Here is a 21,075-nt window from a genome sequence, read left to right as displayed (position 1 = left end):
ATAACATTTTTATATTTTCATAATTCATTGGGTGACACATTACTGTACCTTTACCTATTCAAAATATCTCACCACCATGTGTTTCCAGCTCCTCCGCTCTCTCCTTTATACCTTTTTTCGAGCGGGCAGACGGGCTGTCAACAGTTTTAGTGAAATGTTTCGTTGCGAAAACATGTTACTATCGATGTTCCGTAACAGATTTCACGTGGCCTCCATTCGCTATTCGACTGCATAAAGATGATATGTATGTCCCTGTTCCTGCCCATTTGATAATGGTCCATTCTAAATCGAAAGACAAGATCCAATTGAGAATAGTCCGATGGGTGAAAACATGACCACATGACCTGTTCCTTGCCCCAGCTGTGCAGCCTGGGGCAAGGAACAGAGCGCAAGCTATTTTTCTACTTTCTCAAATCACCAATAGCCTATAGTTATACCATGCAGCCCTTGGAATGTCTTATATTTGTTTTGATTTCTAAGGATTGTATCATTCACAACTAAAGTAGCCAAATAACTCTAAATCTAGCATATACCCGTTTTAAATGATCACTTTTATGCTTGATATAGCCACTTCATATGCACACACGCTGCGTAATGGGAAAAATATCCTTTCCATTTTATTCAGGTCAGTTCAATTATATTCTTATTACTATGAAATTATCTAAAATAATTGCATGGGACTTAAGAATATATTGTCAGCTAAATGAACAAGTCTACAGCCTATGGTATGGAGCATAGCCGGATCACTAACAGTAGGCCAACTCATTCTGTTCTTCTGAAATACATTTTCTTCATATCATGTTTCTTAAAACATGACAAAAAATGTATAATGGATTTATTGTGATGGTATATATTACATTTATTTAATATACTTTTATTAAAATGTAGACGTTCCAAAAGGTGCGCATCAGCTTCTTGTATGCCTGGAGATGCTAAACGTGTTTGTGTTAATTAACGGTCAATTGCCTGAACCATGATACCAGTCTTTTGTATTAGAATAACCAGACAAAATGTCATAACCGCCACAGCCCTACCTAGAACACATTTAGCCTGTTATTTAATGGTTCCCAGACTGTTTCATTGTGTTGTGGGTACAGTCTGGTGACAACATTGTGGGGACATCACAAAAGATATGTTCTCAAAACACAAAAACTGTCCAGTTGTGTGGATGATTCTACAATGTTTCTTTGCTACTGGTGACAACAATGTCATACTATTTTTGACCAGACAGAATCAGATAGATGGGATACAAATACAGGGGGGCCCTGTTTTTCTCACAGGGATGCTTTCTCCGGTGAGGTACATTCACCCTCTTGCGAATTGAAGGAAAATAATTAAACACAGAGACGAAAACATAAAATCATTAGTACATTTCTTGGGGAATCCTGGCTTCCCTTTGCATCCAAGAATACACTCCAGTGCATTTTACCTTGTCTTGCCTGTCCTCAGATACTTACATTTAAAATGTTCTTGAAATTATTACCACAACATGCTCAGCGGTAGCTCCTTAAAGCAGATTGGAATACATCCCCATTATGTTTATCTCCAGATTTAAATGGCAATTCACATTTGAAGGTGATATAGAGACACATGGCATTTTAATTTAATTAATAGGACATTTGAACATATTAGGACACAGGGTTTACTCTTCATATGTTGACAAAGTGCACATGTGGGGTTTGAACCTGCAATGTCTGGTTCCCAAGCCAGGTATTTTATCCTCTTTGCCACCAGGGAAGTGCTCTTACATCTGCTTTTTTTTCAGTAAAAAACCCCCTGAAATAATACGTTTGCATAAGTATTCAGACCCTTTACTCCGTACTTTGTTGAAGCACCTTTGGCAAAGATTACAGCCTCAAGTCTTCTTGGGTAGGACGCTACAAGCTTGGCACACCTGTATTTGGGGAGTTTCTCCCATACTTCTCTGCAGATCCTCAAGGTCTGTCAGGTTGGATGGGGAGCATCGCTGCACAGTTATTTTCAGGTCTCTCCAGAGATGTTCAAATCGGGTTCAAGTCCGGGCTCTGGCTGGGCCACTCAAGGACATTCACAGACTTGTCCCGAATCCACTCCTGCTTTTATCTTGGCTGTGTGCTTAGGGTCGTTGTCCTGTTGGAAGGTGAACCTTCGCCCCAGTCTGAGGTCCCGAGTGCTCTGGAGCAGGTTTTCGTCAAGGATCTCTCTGTACTTTGCACCATTAATCTTTCCTTCAATCCTCACTACTCTCGCAGTCCCTGCTTCTGAAAAGCATCCCCACAGTATGATGCTGCCACCACCATGCTTCACCATAGGGACGGTGGCAGGTTTGCTCCAGACGTGACGCTTGGCATTCAGGCCAGTCTTTATTTCATCAGACCAAAGAATCTTGGTTTATCATGGTCTGAGAGTCTTTAGGTGCCTTTTGGCAAACTCCAAGCGGGCTGTCAGGTGCCTTTTACTGAGGAATGGCTTCCGTCTGGCCAGTCTACAATAAAGGCCTGATTGGTGCAATGGTACAGAGATTGTTGTCCTCCTGGAAGTTTCTCCCATCTCCACAAAGGAACTCTGGAGCTCTGTCAGAATGACCATCGGGTTCTGTGTCACCTCCCTGACCAAGGCACTTCTCCCTCGATTGCTCAGCTTGGCCGGGCAGCCAGCTCTAGGAAGTGTTGGTAGTTCCAAACTTCTTCCATTTAAGAATGATGGAGACCTGTGTTCTTTGGGACCTTCAATGCTGCAGAAATATTTTGGTACTCTTCCCCAGATCTGTGTTTTGACACAATCCTGTCTCAGAGCTCTACGGACAATTCCTTCGACGTCATGGCTTGGTTTTTGCTCTGACATGCACTGTCAACTGTGGGACCTTATATAGACAGGCGTGTGCCTTTCCAAATCATGTCCAATCCATTGAATTTACCACAGGTTGTAGAAACATCAAGGATGATCAATGGAAATAGGATGCACCTGAGCTCAATTTCGAGTCTCATCGCAAAGAGACTTAGAAATGTCCTTGTTTTTGAAAGAAAATCACTTTTTTGTCCATTAAAATAACATCAAATTGATCAGAAAAACAGTGTAGACATTGTTAAATGTTGTAAATGACTATCATAGCTGGAAATGGCAGATTTTTTTATGGAATATGTACATAGGCGTACAGAGGCCCATTATCAGCAACCGTCATGTCTGTGTTCCAATGGTACGTTGTGTTAGCTAATCCAAGTTTATCATTTTAAAAGGCTAATTAGAAAACCCTTTTGCAATTATGTTAGCACAGCTGAAAACGGTTGTTCTGATTAAAGAAGCAATAAAACTGTCCTTCTTTAGACTAGTTGAAGCATCAGCATTTGTGGCCAGAAACAAATAACTTTCTTCTGAAACTCGACAGTCTATTCTTGTTCTGAGAAATGAAGGCTATTCCATGCAAGAAATTGCCAAGAAACTGAAGATCTCGTACAACACTGTGTACTACTCCCTTCCCTAAACTTTTGAACCGTAGTGTGTTTTCATACATTTGCAAAAATTTCGAAAAACCTGTTTTCGCTTTGTCATAATGGGGTATTGTGTGTAGATTGATGAGAGAAAAAAGTAATTTAAATCAATTTTAGAATAAGTCTAATGTAACAAAATGTGGAAAAAGTCAAGGGGTCTGAATACTTTCCGAATGCATACTTCCGGGCCTATATTTACACGGTATTCAAGAATGAGTGCCGATCTAAGATCACTTTTGCTTTTCAGATCATGACAAATAAGACAGGGGGTACCATATCAAGCGTCTCAAAGTAGGAATTATGTCGGATGCATTTTTTAAAAGTTGAAGCGTCAATTTACTAAATAAACTAAAGTAAAAAATAAAAAGTAACAGAAAATATCAATAAAGAGGCTATATACAGAGGGTGCCGGTACCGAGTCAATGTCTGTGACCACAGTTTAGTCGAGGTAATATGTACGTGTAGGTAGAGGGAAAGTGACTATGCATAGATAATAAACAGAGAGTAGCAGCAGCGTATAAATGGGGGTGGGGGACGACGACAATGCAAATAGTCCGGGTAGATGCAGATGTTGTGCCTAACATTTTAGTGAATGTAAGGAAAACATTCCAAGGATATTTAATTGAAGACAAAAAAATTCTAAATCAAATGTTACCATGCTAATGTTAGCATTTTATCTAACTATAATATAAATGGGAATCTTAGCTAATGTTCCCAGTTTGCTGGGAAGAGTCCAGGAATGTTAGCTTCACAAAGAACAATATTACACATTTAAGGAGAAAACTTAAAGTTAACAGATGGCAGACTTCAGGAATTGATCCAGTATTACAACAGCAACGTGTTAAAATGTGTCAGCCAACGTAATTGTAAGTAGCAGAGATACACATTTTAAGTAAAGTTATCAAAGCTTGTTAATCTGTAAATGTATCAAAGATCCACTGAAGTGGAAGACAGAGGTATCCTGCATCTTTGAGGACAAACATAGAAAAGAAGAGTCAAGAAACAAAGTGACAAACATGCAGTTTGTGAGGAAGTGTTTATGCGGCATTGGTGACAGGGTGGCAGTTTTGCTTGCGTGTGTGCATGTGCGCGTAGAGGAAACAGGAAACAGAGCTTTAGAGGTGGTGACAGAGACACAGACCTCTTCTGACCGTGCCTGTCTATCAGTATCATGGTCTATGTTGCATGACAAGCCTTTAGGTCACTACATGGACATCAAACGACTCAGTTTTACAACCTTTGGTAGTTCAACCTTCTCCTGCACTGTCACGATCGTCATATAAATAATTAGACCAAGGCGCAGCATGAGTAGAGTTCCACATTTTAATAGTGAAACTTCTCATAACAACAAAGATATAACGATGTGAAATACGTAGCGCACATAAGGACACAAACAAAATAAAACAGGACATGACAGTACCCCCCCAAAGGTGCGGACTTCGACCGCAAAACCTGAAACTAGATGGGGAGGGTTAGGGTGGGCAACTAGCGTCGGTTCGTGGCTCCGGTGCGGGACGCAGCACCCACTCAGACCGCAGATCCGGCCATGGAGCCGGGCTGAACGCCGTGCCCGGACTGGGCACCGGCACAGAGGAAGGCTCCGGCCATGGAGCGGGACTGGACGCCGTGCCTGGACTACGAACCGGCGCAGAGGAAGGCTCCGGCCATGGCACCGGCGCAGGAAGTTCCGCACCGTGGACCGTCACTGGAAGCTCTGGACTGTGAACCGTCGCTGGAGGTTCCGGGCTGTACACACACACTGATGGACGAGTGCGGGGAGCCAGCACAGGGCGTACCGGGCTGGGAAGGCGCACTGGAGGCCTGGTGCGTGTAGCCGGCACAGGTTGCACCGGACTGATGACACGTTCTTCAGGGTGAGTGTGGGGAGCCGGCACAGGATGTACCGGGCTGGGAAGGCGCACTGGAGGCCTGGTGTGTGGAGCCGGCACAGGTTGCACCGGACTGATGACATGCTCCTCAGGGCGAGTGCGGGGAGCCGGCACAGGACGTACAGGGCTGGGAAGGTGCACTGGAGGCCTGGTGCGTGGAGCCGGCACAGGTTGAACCGGACTGATGACACGCTCTTCAGGGCGCATGTGCTGCAGAATACACCTAACCAACATCTCTCTCCGATATCCCTCCTCAAACTGCTCCATCGACTCCCAGACGGTCTCTGGCTCTCTCCTCGGCTCGGCCGACCGCCCCTTCCCCCCAAAAAACTTGGGGTTGCCCTTGGGTTGTTTGTGGCCGGGGACCCCGGCGTCGTCGCTGTCCTCCTTTACTCCTCGGCGACTCCCGCCAAGGAAGGGTCTCGCATCCACCCAGTATCTCTTCCCATGTCCAACTCTCCTTCACCACCTGGGCACGCTGCTTGGTCCTGTAATGGTGGGATATTCTGTCACGATCGTCATATAAATAATTGTACCAAGGCGCAGCATGAGTAGAGTTCCACATTTTAATAATAGTGAAACTTCTGAAAACAACAAAGATATAACGATGTGAAATACGTAGCGCACATAAGCACACATACAAAACACTATCCCACAACGCAGGTGGGAAAAGGAACACACTAAGTATGATCCCCAATTAGAGGTAATGATTATCAGCTGCCTCCAATTGGGAACCATACACACACACCAACATAGAAACACAATACCTAGAAAACCCCCCAGTCACACACTGACCTAAAACACCATAGAGAACCCCGAGAGCTCTCTATGGTCAGGGTGTGACATGCACAGTCTAAAGTGACGTTTCTCAACCTTTTTGTCTACCAGGGACAGGCAAGACGTGGTACTTCCTTTTTTGAGGGCTTACTTTTAAATTCAATCAGTGTTGGCTAACTATGAGGGATTGGCACCAGTCTACGGACTGGAGGTTGAAAAACATTGAACTAAAAGGTCTCCAATCACTGTGGATGTCTTCAATAACTGGAATCAGGGATTCTACATGAATACATGTCTCCAGGTTTTTATTTTGGAGGGGGGATATTGCGGAATTACAACACCTTATATTTCAGCCTTTATAAATCAACCTGTGAATGTCATACGCATGTTCCAGCATTTGGAATTTTTAGAATAACCGATCATTCCCCTTTTAGCTTATAGATCACCACTATAATATTTAATGTATCAACATTTAAGAATGCAGTAACAGTATTCTGCAGAATTTCAACAACTTAAATATTATTTTAATCTGCATAGCTACACTTTAATTGCTGAAAAATGCACAGATACTCGTGAAATCTGTGTTTATTTATTAAGCATTATACAACAGGTGGGTCAAATCCTTAATGCTGATTGGTTAAAACCACCTTCCAGCCTGTGTCCATTCCACAAGTTACCACCGGTTAAATCTATGATGTTAAAATGCCTATTTACTCTGATCTGACAGCCCAGAGCTCTATTTTCATGTCATCTGACCAAAGCACCAGTTCCAATCCAAGTACCAAAGCCACTCAGTAAACTACAGGTGTTAACATTTGTTAGATGACGTGAAAATAGAGCTCTTTGGCCACGCACACCAGTGGTGGGTTTGGTGTCGAAATGAGAACGCATGAGCAGAAAATATCCCCATAACTAATGTAAAATATGTTGGTGGATCTTTGATGTTATGGGGCTATTTTTACTTCCACTGGTCCTGAGGCCGGTGTTGAGTTCAACGGAATCATGAACTTTACCCAGTACCAGGACATTTTTGCCAAAAACCTAGTTGCCTCTGCCAGGAAGCTGAAACTTGGCCGCAAGTGGATCTTCCAGCAAGACAATAACCCCAAGCACACATCAAAATCCAGAAATAATTGGTTAATTGGCCATAAAAATCTACATCAGTCTCCGGACTTGAAACCCATTGATGACCTGTGGTTTGAATTTAAGAGGGCAGTCCATAAGCACAGAAGGAGGATCTGGAAGGATTCTGTATGGAGAATTGGTCTAAGATATCTCCCAACTCATAAAACATTTTAGAAAAAGGCCCAGTGCCGTTATCTTCGTAAGGGGTGTCAATAATTTGACCCCATCTTTAAAAACAGAAAATCACTTGTTAAACAAAATCTATTTCTGACCTACTATTATTGAATGATTTATTTAATACAGTAATTTTTTCTCATCATCATCAAGGGTGACGACAATTTGGGACCCCACTCTAGCTCTACAGATTCATAATACAAAGAGTTTACTTTTTCGACAGGCTATTGTGCAGCTTTAGCAGAGAAGCCTTTCTGTGGGCTGTCAGAAAGACTATGGCGAACTAACAAGGTTTAACAAGACTGCTTAGGTTGATAGAACTGCATCTGATTGAAAAAGGTCAGCTCTCTCTCTCTCTTACACACTACAAACTTTCTATGCTTTAGATCCAATCTCTGCTTTCTGCAAAATAACAATAATCGTATGCCTTACTCATTGGTTCTACTACAGGGGCAAATGGAGGGCTTGGTCAGTTTTCTGTGTAAAAATCTGTTTGAATTTCATGCCTATTCCTTTCGAAAGAAATAGGAATCCAAACCCTGTTTCTTCTGAGTAAAGTGTGAAGGGTGTCTCACTGAGTAATAAGGCTGTCATAAGAAGAGCTGCAGAAATATTTTCTTTACACCATGTAAATGAATGTAATGATTGCACAATGAACAATTGAGCTAATTTAACAGCTTATTATAGCTGTGGCAATTTTCTGGAAGATGATAGCTTTGAGACATTGATGCTCCTATTTTCCAAACCAAACACCACCTATAACATTCTGCAATGCCAACAGTATTTGACAAAGTACTCTATTTGGGGCCAGAGGGACCACAACAAAATTATCGCCTGAAATGGGTGCCATGTTGAAATTGAGTTTCCCATCATTGTAGCAGAAGATAGCAGTTAACACAGTTTAAATAAAATTTCTCTCCGCACTTTAGAGTGCAGCTACACTGGTTTGTATTGATTTTACCTATCTGCCAAGTGTGTGTATTTGTGTATGTGTGCAAAAGCATCAGTTTCATCACAGGGCGTAGTGATAAAGTGTTGTCACTATGATCTATGACAGCAGACATAACTTATCTCCTGACAGAAACACAGTAGACTGGAGTATATCTAAACACTGATGTATAGGATACTGCAGATATGCAATACGATCATTTTGCTTAATGATGTATATAAAAAAACGGACATTGTATAGGGGAGAGTGGGGTAAGTTGTGCCAAAGGGGTAAGTTCAGCCACCCTTGTTTCTAGGAAACCATACAAAATGTATATTTTGACCAAATATTTAGGAAGAGTTCATCATTTCATGGAGTCCAAGTTAAATGAATTTATTGTTTGAGGTTTCATGATGCTTGTATCAAACCAAAGTAGATAATTTAAAGATTGTTCGACACATCAGATAGGGTCTCTATAGGTTTCAACATGAGCTCCTAAACCTAGCAAGAAAGTGCATCTTTGTAGCTGTGTGGGCTAATATAGTCAAAATGTTTGCTTTGGGGGCCTCCCGAGTGGCGCAGCGGTCTAAGGCACTGCATTGCAGTGCTAGCTGCGTCACTACAGATCCTGGTTCGATCCCAGGCTGTTTTGCAGCTGGCCGTGACCGGGAGACCCATGAGGTGGCACACAATTGGCCCAGCGTCGTCCGGGTTAGGGAAGGGTTTGGCCGGCCGGGTTGTCCTTGTCCCATCGCACTCTAGCGACTCCTGTGGTGGGCCCGGGTGCAATGCACGCTGACACGGTCGCCAGGTGTACGGTGTTTCCTTCAATACATTGGTGCGGCTGATTTCCGGGTTAAGCGAGCAGTGTGTCAAGAAGCATGGCAGGGTCGTGTTTCGGAGAACGCACGGCTCTCGACCTTCGCCTCTCCCGAGTCCATACGGGAGTTGCAGCGATGGGACAAAACGAATATCCAATTGGATATCACAAAATTGGGGAGAAAAAGGGATATATTTTTCTTTGTTTATTGTTGAGCCAATGGCAAGTTGAGCAAACTGAAGTGTCTTCTTCCCAGGAGTAATACAAGGCATTATCGCTGGGATATGAGGTAACCACAGTGCCTGACCTATGTTAAAAGTGTACACAGTGTTTGTTAGGTGTAAAGCCTGTGTTAAAATATGCATGTGATGAATTATGTTTGGAAAATAATGATATGCATGGTTTTAAAAAAGTAGTGGTAATATTTCATTCAGTACAGAAACATGTAGGTAGCTTAACTAACCCTGTCCCGCGGCTCAACTTACACCATACCTAGGGTACGTTGTGCCAAGACCCCACTTTTTTGGGGGACAAGCTATGTTTTCAAAACTGTAATGTTTACATACATTCTGATTATTTCCTGGAATACACAACATCTGGAAATATATGGAGATATCTTTGTTAGAAAGAATACTACATTTCCCTTGATGGAGTGATGCTGAATGCAAAGAATGGCTCAACTTACCCCAATCCCCCCTACAGTGCTTGCATTCACACACACACACACACACACACACACACACACACACACACACACACACACACACACACACACACACACACACACACACACACACACACACACACACACACACACACACACACACACACACACACAAATGTGCCTAGAATGCAGTATGAAGAGGGTATTCATAGTCTTACCCAATGTAGCTTTCCAAAGCAAAACTGTTACTGTAAAATCGTGTCCACGCCATCCCTATCATTCATTGCACAAATATGAAATTGGCTCATATTGGTGCGATAAACCTTATTGTCAAACAAAGTGTTGAGCCATTCTTAGTGAAAAAGTCCCCACGGCAACTTTAAAAATCCTTTGTCCGTTAATTTGCTATAAAATAGTATTCTGACAGAGGATTTGAAGCAGGGCTCAATGGGACTTCCCTGCATAAATAAAGATTAAAAAAAATGTCCTGCATGCTGTCTGCAATGTGAAGCATATGTGACAGAATATTATATCATTAAGTTGTCACTGCTGCCTTTGAAGATGAAGATCAGATAATTCACAGGTCAATGTGACTCCAGTGCTCCTCTCTACTGTAGACTAGAGCTCTCTCTCTCCTCTTTACTGTAGACTAGAGCTCTCTCTCCTCTCTACTGTAGACTAGAGCTCTCTCTCTCCTCTCTACTGTAGACTAGAGCTCTCTCTCTCTCCTCTCTACTGTAGACTAGAGCTCTCTCTCTCCTCTCTACTGTAGACTAGAGCTCTCTCTCTCCTCTCTACTGTAGACTAGAGCTCTCTCTCCTCTCTACTGTAGACTAGAGCTCTCTCTCTCCTCTCTACTGTAGACTAGAGCTCTCTCTCTCCTCTCCACTGTAGACTAGAGCTCTCTCTCTCCTCTCCACTGTAGACTAGAGCGCTATCTCTCTCCTCTCTACTGTAGACTAGAGCTCTCTCTCTCTCCTCTCCACTATAGACTAGAGCGCTATCTCTCTCCTCTCCACTGTAGACTAGAGCTCTATCTCTCTCCTCTCTACTGTAGACTCACTAACTTCTTAGTGGACAGATACAGATGTAGGATCTTCATTTGTCCCAGTTTGCTACGGCAGGATACATTTTTCGTAAGGGAAAATCAAGTCTGAAATTTCAAAGTGGAAATTAAAAACCTCAAATAGTTTCTCGCTCTTCCGCTCTCTCTCTCTGGACAGGACGGAAGGTGACACCTGGAGCTATGTTAATAGGGGTGCCTGGACAGGAGGGGAGGTAACACCTGGAGCCATGTTACTAGGGGTGCTTGGGCAGGATGGGAGGTAACACCTGGAGCCATGTTACTAGGGGTGCTTGGACAGGATGGAAGGTAACACCTGGAGACATGTTACTAGGGGTGCTTGGACAGGATGGGAGGTAACACCTGGAGCCATGTTACTAGGGGTGCTTGGACAGGATGGGAGGTAACACCTGGAGACATGTTACTAGGGGTGCCTGGACAGGATGGGAGGTAACACCTGGAGCCATGTTACTAGGGGTGCTTGGACAGGATGGGAGGTAACACCTGGAGACATGTTACTAGGGGTGCTTGGACAGGATGGGAGGTAACACCTGGAGCCATGTTACTAGGGGTGCCTGGACAGGATGGAACGTGAAACCTGGAGCCATGTTACTAGGGGTGCCTGGACAGGATGGGAGGTAACACCTGGAGCCATGTTACTGGGGGTGCCTGGACAGGATGGGAGGTAACACCTGGAGCCATGTTACTGGGGGTGCCTGGACAGGATGGGAGGTAACACCTGGACCCATGTTACTGGGGGTGCCTGGACAGGATGGGAGGTAACACCTGGAGCCATGTTACTGGGGGTGCCTGGACAGGATGGGAGGTAACACCTGGACCCATGTTACTCGGGGTGCTTGGACAGGATGGGAGGTAACACCTGGAGCCATGTTACTAGGGGTGCTTGGACAGGATGGGAGGTAACACCTGGAGACATGTTACTAGGGGTGCCTGGACAGGATGGAACGTGAAACCTGGAGCCATGTTACTAGGGGTGTTTGGACAGGATGGAAGGTAACACCTGGAGCCATGTTACTAGGGGTGCCTGGACAGGATGGGAGGTAACACCTGGAGCCATGTTACTGGGGGTGCCTGGACAGGATGGGAGGTAACACCTGGAGCCATGTTACTGGGGGTGCCTGGACAGGATGGGAGGTAACACCTGGACCCATGTTACTGGGGGTGCCTGGACAGGATGGGAGGTAACACCTGGAGCCATGTTACTGGGGGTGCCTGGACAGGATGGGAGGTAACACCTGGACCCATGTTACTCGGGGTGCTTGGACAGGATGGGAGGTAACACCTGGAGCCATGTTACTAGGGGTGCTTGGACAGGATGGGAGGTAACACCTGGAGACATGTTACTAGGGGTGCCTGGACAGGATGGAACGTGAAACCTGGAGCCATGTTACTAGGGGTGTTTGGACAGGATGGAAGGTAACACCTGGAGACATGTTACTAGGGGTGCTTGGACAGGATGGAAGGTAACACCTGGAGCCATGTTACTAGGGGTGCTTGGACAGGATGGAAGGTAACACCTGGAGACATGTTACTAGGGGTGCTTGGACAGGATGGGAGGTAACACCTGGAGACATGTTACTAGGGGTGCTTGGACAGGATGGGAGGTAACACCTGGAGACATGTTACTAGGGGTGCCTGGACAGGATGGGAGGTAACACCTGGAGACATGTTACTAGGGGTGCTTGGACAGGATGGAACGTGAAACCTGGAGCCATGTTACTAGGGGTGCTTGGACAGGATGGGAGGTAACACCTGGAGCCATGTTACTAGGGGTGCTTGGACAGGATGGGAGGTAACACCTGGAGACATGTTACTAGGGGTGCTTGGACAGGATGGGAGGTAACACCTGGAGACATGTTACTAGGGGTGCCTGGACAGGATGGGAGGTAACACCTGGAGACATGTTACTAGGGGTGCTTGGACAGGATGGAACGTGAAACCTGGAGCCATGTTACTAGGGGTGCTTGGACAGGATGGGAGGTAACACCTGGAGCCATGTTACTAGGGGTGCTTGGACAGGATGGGAGGTAACACCTGGAGCCATGTTACTAGGGGTGCTTGGACAGGATGGGAGGTAACACCTGGAGACATGTTACTAGGGGTGCCTGGACAGGATGGAACGTGAAACCTGGAGCCATGTTACTAGGGGTGTTTGGACAGGATGGAAGGTAACACCTGGAGCCATGTTACTAGGGGTGCCTGGACAGGATGGGAGGTAACACCTGGAGCCATGTTACTGGGGGTGCCTGGACAGGATGGGAGGTAACACCTGGAGCCATGTTACTGGGGGTGCCTGGACAGGATGGGAGGTAACACCTGGACCCATGTTACTGGGGGTGCCTGGACAGGATGGGAGGTAACACCTGGAGCCATGTTACTGGGGGTGCCTGGACAGGATGGGAGGTAACACCTGGACCCATGTTACTCGGGGTGCTTGGACAGGATGGGAGGTAACACCTGGAGCCATGTTACTAGGGGTGCTTGGACAGGATGGGAGGTAACACCTGGAGACATGTTACTAGGGGTGCCTGGACAGGATGGAACGTGAAACCTGGAGCCATGTTACTAGGGGTGTTTGGACAGGATGGAAGGTAACACCTGGAGACATGTTACTAGGGGTGCTTGGACAGGATGGAAGGTAACACCTGGAGCCATGTTACTAGGGGTGCTTGGACAGGATGGGAGGTAACACCTGGAGACATGTTACTAGGGGTGCTTGGACAGGATGGGAGGTAACACCTGGAGACATGTTACTAGGGGTGCTTGGACAGGATGGGAGGTAACACCTGGAGACATGTTACTAGGGGTGCCTGGACAGGATGGGAGGTAACACCTGGAGACATGTTACTAGGGGTGCTTGGACAGGATGGAACGTGAAACCTGGAGCCATGTTACTAGGGGTGCTTGGACAGGATGGGAGGTAACACCTGGAGCCATGTTACTAGGGGTGCTTGGACAGGATGGGAGGTAACACCTGGAGCCATGTTACTAGGGGTGCTTGGTAAGGATGGGAGGTAACACCTGGAGCCATGTTACTGGGGGTGCCTGGACAGGATGGGAGGTAACACCTGGAGCCATGTTACTAGGGGTGCCTGGACAGGATGGGAGGTAACACCTGGAGCCATGTTACTAGGGGTGCCTGGACAGGATGGGAGGTAACACCTGGAGCCATGTTACTGGGGGTGCTTGGACAGGATGGGAGGTAACACCTGGAGCCATGTTACTGGGGGTGCTTGGACAGGATGGGAGGTAACACCTGGAGCTTGGTATGGCATGGGATCAAAGGCAGTGGAAAGAGACCTGCTCTGCTCTTTGTGTGTGTTACTGTACCATTCTCTTGGCAGTGAGAACCTTATTAGTACTTCTGAGATAGAGTGTGTGTGTGTGTGTGGGGTGTGTGTGTGTGTGTGTGTGTGTGTGTGTGTGTGTGTGTGTGTGTGTGTGTGTGTGTGTGTGTGTGTGTGTGTGGGGGCATCAATGCAACACTGATGGCTCGTCAACAGCCACGTCATTGTCCCTCTGGGGATATGTTTGCATCAGCAAATCAATATTCCATATGATGTGACAATAATATGCTAATGTTCATATTCAGAAACTGCAACTAGCCACAAAAAGTGATGACACAGTCTACAAAATATACCGTACCTGTACTATACATTAAACATGCATCCCCAGGAAGAATGGCTGCTGCTTTGGCAAAAGCTAATGGGTATCTGAATAAACCAATAAACAGAATCACTGACAGAGCAGTGGTGTTATAACAAGACCTGATGGAGAGATTCAGGTGAAACAGGGACAAAGGTATTAACACACATCATTTACTTCAAAATGTTTTAGGATGCCTAAGATTGGTAACACTTTACTGTAGGGGGCCTTATGAATGTGTTCATTAAGCCTTTATAACAGCTACATAACACAAAGACAGGACACCTACAGTAAAGAGTCACCAATCCTAGGCATCCTAAAGTCCTAATCTTTTTAAGTACAGCGTGTGTGTTAATACCTTTGTCCCTGTTTCATCTGAATCTCTCCATCAGGTCTTATTATAACACCACTGCTCTGTCAGTGATTCTGCTTTAAATGGAATCAGCCAACAGCTGTCTTTCTTTGAAGACAGTTTACAGACAGTTGTCAAAAACCCTATAATGCTCAGGGCCAACCGTTGCTATAGTGACAAGACAGCTGTATAATTCCCCTGTCAATGATGTGATCTTCGGCTGCTGCCAATAACAAATCACGCAGTTGGTAAAAATAGAATCGTGCCGAGTCTGACATTTTTATAGTGACTAATGGAATAGTCTGTCAGGGTTTAAACTGGATGGAATCATACAATAGTCATTCCACTTAAATCTTCTAATGCTTTTCCAAGCTTCTTTCTATTCAGAACAAAACCTACAGCATGACCTTCACAATACACAAACCCCAACTCTTGGATTGTGTCTCCATCGTTAAAGTGTATAGAATCCCTACTAGGACTTAATTTATGCCACAATGGTGCATAAAACAACCTTGGAGCTCTGCAGGTTATGAAATGGAAACAAGGAGAAAAACCAATTCAGAGTATTGAAATGCACCTATACAACCGCTGTACCTCTCACCATCTCCCTCTTTGTCTCTCACCATGGAAACGGAGGCCGAGGTGCAGGGAGTGCATCTGAACCTGTTATTCTGTGGGTGCTGTAAAGTAGTGAGTGAAACAGGTCTGCGTCCCAAACGGCACCCTGTTCCCTATGTATTGTACTACTTTTGACCAGGGTCCATAGGGCTCTGGTCAAAAGTAGTGCACTAGGTAAGGAATAGGGTGCCATTTGGGACGCACCCAGGGTGTGAGAGCAGCTGAGGCAGATGGTGCTGGAGGTAGTGAGTGATTGCAGGGGGATTGCTCGGCTCAATTGATCCTGCCTAGTATATTTCTTCTGGTTCTCCTGCTGCAGCTAGACAACTGAGAGCCAGCCAGCCATATAACTGGTCTACGGTCTGTGCCCTATAGGGCATGCGTGTGTCAGTCTCTGGCTGTCTTTAGACGTAGCCTTACGAAATGGATGGATGGAATAAAAAGGATGGCTAGGTGATGATCATTCCCTACATTTTGCCATAACCACTGACAGATATGATATTGGTGATCATGTGAGTTACAGTAACAGCAGCCATATTGTTGGAGAGAGATTGAGAGCTACAGTATGGAAGAGAGATGTAAGACTAATTGAATCTCACCAGGTTAGATGATTCATCACCCCTGAATGAACGTTTCAAAGAGCTCAAGAGTGGCAAACACTTGTTTTTTGCATACAAATGCTCATGCCGTTGTGATCCAAATATAATGAATCGAAATAGTGTCAGAAAATGGTTTTGGGGACAGTAGAGTGTTTGCTGTGCTCCCTGTTTCCTGGCTGGATGGAGTGCTGGGTCATCGATTCAGACAGTTTAAGGGGATATGAGATAAAGGGTTTGTCAAATCAATTCAAAATAGAGCCCTTAAAAAGGCCCAATACAGCAATTTTTATCTCAATATCAAATCATTTCTGGGTAACAATGAAGTACCTTACTGCAATAGTTTTCCATTAAAATTATTACAAAATAAATAAATAATAATTAAAAAAAAAATATATATATATATATATATATATATATATATATATTTCTCAAGCTGTCACGTCCTGACCATAGTAATATGTGATTTTCTATGGTAGAGTTGGTCAGGGCGTGACAGGGGGTGTTTTGTGTTTGTGTTCTATGTTTAAGTTCTAGTTGTTCTATTTCTATGTTGTTGTTTTTTTGGGTTGATCTCTGGTCTCTGGGTTGATCAGCTGGTCCTCGTTGCCTCTAATTGGAGATCATATTTAAGTAGTGTTTTTTCTTCCTGGGTTTTGTGTGTGATTATATTTTGAGTAGTGTTTGTTTCTCTCTGCGTCACGGTTTGTTGTTTTTGTCAATTCAGTTATTGTTTTGCAAAGTTTCACGGATTTAATAAAATGTGGAACTACAACCAAGCTGCACTTTGGTCTGCTCCTTTCGACAGCCGTGACACAAGCAATAATTTTGCTAGGACTCACTGGGAGTGGTCTGAGTGGGGAAGGGAATAGCACCAAAGTGATGGAGGAGCCTAATGTGATGTAAATGTGAAACTAGCTGATATTGACAGAGAGGTTTGGAACGCTCTTTGTTATTGGTCTATTAAATTTATACCGCCTGGTGACGCCACCAGGCAAGCCAAAACTCCACCGATGAAAAACCTGCTGATTAGAAGTTCCTATGTAGATTGCATTTTCAACAAGCATCTATCAGGAAATAACAATGATCAAATTTTACTTTTACAGTGTTAGTTTCATCAGCTGTGGTACAATATGATACAAAACAGAGGAAAAACTGAATTTTGACTGCCTTGGCCTTTTAGGGTCAGTGGAGCCCAAATGTATGATGGGGTGAACATGACAATATTACCAGATCGAGCTGCTCCAGTGTTCTGTTTATATAGAACCAAGGAATTAAATTCTAACAACAACATTCCACCATGAGACTTGAGAGGATCATTTATTCATTCAGAATGCTACCACAAGGGGAAAAAGCAAACATAAGGGAACCCTTAGATCTGTGTTTCCCAAACCTCTCAGAGTTCCCCCAGCCAGTCCAGAATGTACTCCAGAATCCACAGCTGATTCAAATGGTCACCTAACCGTCAAGCCCTTCTGTTAAATCAGCGGCAAAAATTCTGGAATACATCACATGTGGACTGGATGGGGGTACTCCAGGAGAGGATTGGGAAACATTGCCTTAGATCATGACAAAAAAAAACATGGAGTCCCATGTACTCACATCCGATCATCATCATGGCGACAGCGAAGATCTTCTCTCCATCGGTGGTGGGGGCGATGTTTCCAAACCCTATACTGGTCAGAGAGGTCATGGTGAAGTATAGAGAAGTGATGTAGACCGAGTCTTTGTTGGGGCCGCCCTCCCATTTCCCTGTCCCGCTAGCGTTGAAGCGGTATGGAGAGCCAACCGTCTCCCCTAGCATGTACAGCCAGCTGTCTGTCCGTAGGATGCCCGTTTCCTCGTCTATCACCTCATAGTCACCAATACTGTACCTGTTATAGTCAGTCAAGATAAAAAGATATTCAGCCACTTGGTAGAACAATGGAAGTTTGCTTAAAAAAATGTATCCTTTATTGCTAAAGCCTAGTTAGACAACCAACCAGGTGATACCGGTTAGGTTGAGAAGAGAAAGAACCATGTTAGGGGTAGGGGTTAGGTTTAGGGGTTATGGTTAAGGGGTAGGGGCTAAGTTTATGTTTAGGGGGACAGGGTTAGGTTTAAGGGGGACGGGAAGGGATATGTTTCTGTTTAGGGGTAGGGTTTATGTTTAGGGGCAGGGGCTAGGGTTAAGGGGTAAGGGAAGGGATAGGTTTATGTTTAGGGGTTAGGTTTAGGGGTAGGAGTTAGGGGTAAGGGAAGGGATAGGTTTATGTTTAGGGGTAGGGTTTATGTTTAGGGGCAGGGGCTAGGGTTAAGGGGTAAGGGAAGGGATAGGTTTATGTTTAGGGGTTAGGTTTAGGGGTAGGAGTTAGGGGTAAGGGAAGGGATAGGTTTATGTTTAGGGGTTAGGTTTAGGGGTAGGAGTTAGGGGTAAGGGAAGGGATAGGTTTATGTTTAGGGGTAGGGTTTATGTTTAGGGGCAGGGGCTAGGGTTAAGGGGTAAGGGAAGGGATAGGTTTATGTTTAGGGGTTAGGTTTAGGGGTAGGAGTTAGGGGTAAGGGAAGGGATAGGTTTATGTTTAGGGGTTAGGTTTAGGGGTAGGAGTTAGGGGTAAGGGAAGGGATAGGTTTATGTTTAGGGGTTAGGTTTAGGGGTAGGAGTTAGGGGTAAGGGAAGGGATAGGTTTATGTTTAGGGGTAGGGTTTATGTTTAGGGGCAGGGGCTAGGGTTAAGGGGTAAGGGAAGGGATAGGTTTATGTTTAGGGGTTAGGTTTAGGGGTAGGAGTTAGGGGTAAGGGAAGGGATAGGTTTATGTTTAGGGGTAGGGGTTAGGTTTAGTGTTAGTGTTAAGGGTACCTCTACAACACAGGTCAGAGGTTGGTTCACTTTGCTTAGGGGATTAAGAAGAATATTAGAAAATAATGCATGTCAATGCTGGTGAGAAACAGAAACGTACTTCTCCCACATGACATTGTCAAGACTACAGAGCATGACGGTTTTTAAAGGCTCTGTTTCTCAACCCGTTACTCATTGACTCCCAAGTCGTTTCACTTTGCATTTTTGTTCTAATCCACCGCTAGGACATCTGATTCAACTTGAACACTAATCCACAACTAATCTTCTTGATTAATTAAATTAGGTGTGGCAGAACAAAAGCATGCCACGGCTGGGGAACAGAGGGGGATGGATTAAGAAACACTGAAGAAATATGCAATTAACAAATACAGTAGCCAATTAACAAACACAGTAGCCAGATTGTTTTGACTACTGCGATCATTATTCAAAATATGATAAGTGTATTTTGAAGGGTACCTACATAATGGCTTCATATCACATGAATAAGTCCTATAACAGGTTTTGCCAACCCTCTCCTTGGGGACCACCAGACGGTTTACATCTTTGTTGTCTAATCATCAAGGCTTGACTAGTTAAAATCAGGTGTGCCAGTTTAGGGTTACAGCAAATATCTGCCACATCTGGTGGTCCTGGATGAGAGGGTTGGAAAGTACTGTCATAACACATTAAAGGCAGACTCAGCGATATGACGTAGATGCACAATGTAAACAGCATAGTGGGACAATTTCCGCAACTAAGACCGTTGAAGCAGGAGCTTAAACTTCTCCCCTGTTTTGTCCCGTACCTACCATGTTGTAACAGCGTGAAGTGAACCCGTGCACATGCTCAAATACTTTGTGTGACTGTGTGAGAGCAAAGTCTTGCATGTCGCTATTGCAATGCTGCTCGTGGCAACATCATTTCACTGAATCTACTTTTAATATACAGTAAATCAGTCAGAACAGTACCAGATGCAGGCCAGCCAGTGGGCAGCCAGGCCGAAGACACACACCAACAGGACGAGGACGGCGGCTCCATACTCAATGTAGTGGTCCAGTTTACGAGCTACCCTGCCCAAACGCAGCAGCCGGACCACCTTCAGAGAACTGAACAGACTGCTGATCCCCTGAGAGAGAGAGAGAGAGAGAGAGAGAGAGAGAGAGAGAGAGACAGAGAGACAGAGAGAGCGACAGAAAGAAGCAGCAAGAGATTTAAATCATGTCTCAGTTCTATGGAAACAGTAGGGTTGTCCTGTATTTTAAGAGCCATTACTTCAGGTGCAAACATACACCAGGATTAACACAACTGCATTATATTTTTACCCAAACCAACTCAGTGAGTTTGATAATGAAAGGCCTACTTGGGTGACAGCTCGATGGTTCCAGTTCTTCACGTTCCACAAATAAACACAGGCAGAGGGACCATGCAAACAGAATGAAGCGGGGATGAAGAAGAAAAGAAAGAAAGTAGTGAGCATGATCAAAACCGAAAAGAAGAAAATAAAAACAACTTTAAACATGTACAAATGATTAGGTAAATCACATTAATGTAAAAAGGATAATGTGATAAAAAATACAAAAAGTTGAGACACTAAACCTAATCTCTATTAGACTTTATTTTTATTACTAATATGGTTTATTGAGCATGGTGGAATGCGACGAACATGTTACCTAGTAACAATTTCAGTTGACCGATTTAAATGCACATTCCAAAATATTACAAATAAACTCATCAAAAAAAGAAAACGGCCCTTTTTCAGGACCCTGTCTTTCAAAGATAATTCGTAAAAATCCAAATAACTTCACAGATCTTCATTGTAAAGGGTTTAAACACTGTTTCCCATGCTTGTTCAATGAACCATGAACAATTAATGAACATGCACCTGCGGAACGAACGATAAGACACTAACAGCTTACAGACGATAGGCAATTAAGGTCACAGTTCTGAAAACTTAGGACACTAAAGAGGCCTTTCTACTGACTCTGAAAAACACCAAAAGAAAGAAGCTCATTCTGTGTGTGATTTCCTGCAAGACAGGAATGTCAGTGTTCTGCCACGGCCAGCAAAGAGCCCGGATCTCAATCCCATTGAGCATGTCTGGGACCTGTTGGATCGGAT

The 21,075-nt window shown here is 44.5% G+C and overlaps 1 protein-coding gene across 4 annotated transcripts in view; it reads right to left on the bottom strand.

Moving 5' to 3' along the window:
• The window catches only part of LOC106577203 (voltage-gated delayed rectifier potassium channel KCNH1), a 98,427-nt gene that overhangs the window by 54,360 nt on the left and 22,992 nt on the right, over window positions 1-21,075 (bottom strand). For all 4 annotated transcript variants that reach the window (XM_082964872.1, XM_082964873.1, XM_082964874.1 and 1 more), the window contains 2 exons: window positions 19,926-20,083; window positions 17,742-18,013 (listed from right to left, as the gene is read on the bottom strand). In XM_082964872.1, coding sequence (XP_082820998.1) covers window positions 17,742-18,013; window positions 19,926-20,083 — 430 coding nt within the window. The remainder of the gene's footprint in view (window positions 1-17,741; window positions 18,014-19,925; window positions 20,084-21,075) is intronic.

This window comes from Salmo salar, chromosome 18 (genome assembly GCF_965601325.2).
Source record: "Salmo salar chromosome 18, fSalSal1, whole genome shotgun sequence".
NCBI lineage: Eukaryota > Metazoa > Chordata > Actinopteri > Salmoniformes > Salmonidae > Salmo > Salmo salar.
Note: the sequence above shows the minus strand (reverse complement) of the source record. Positions and strands in the feature narration are given on the sequence as shown.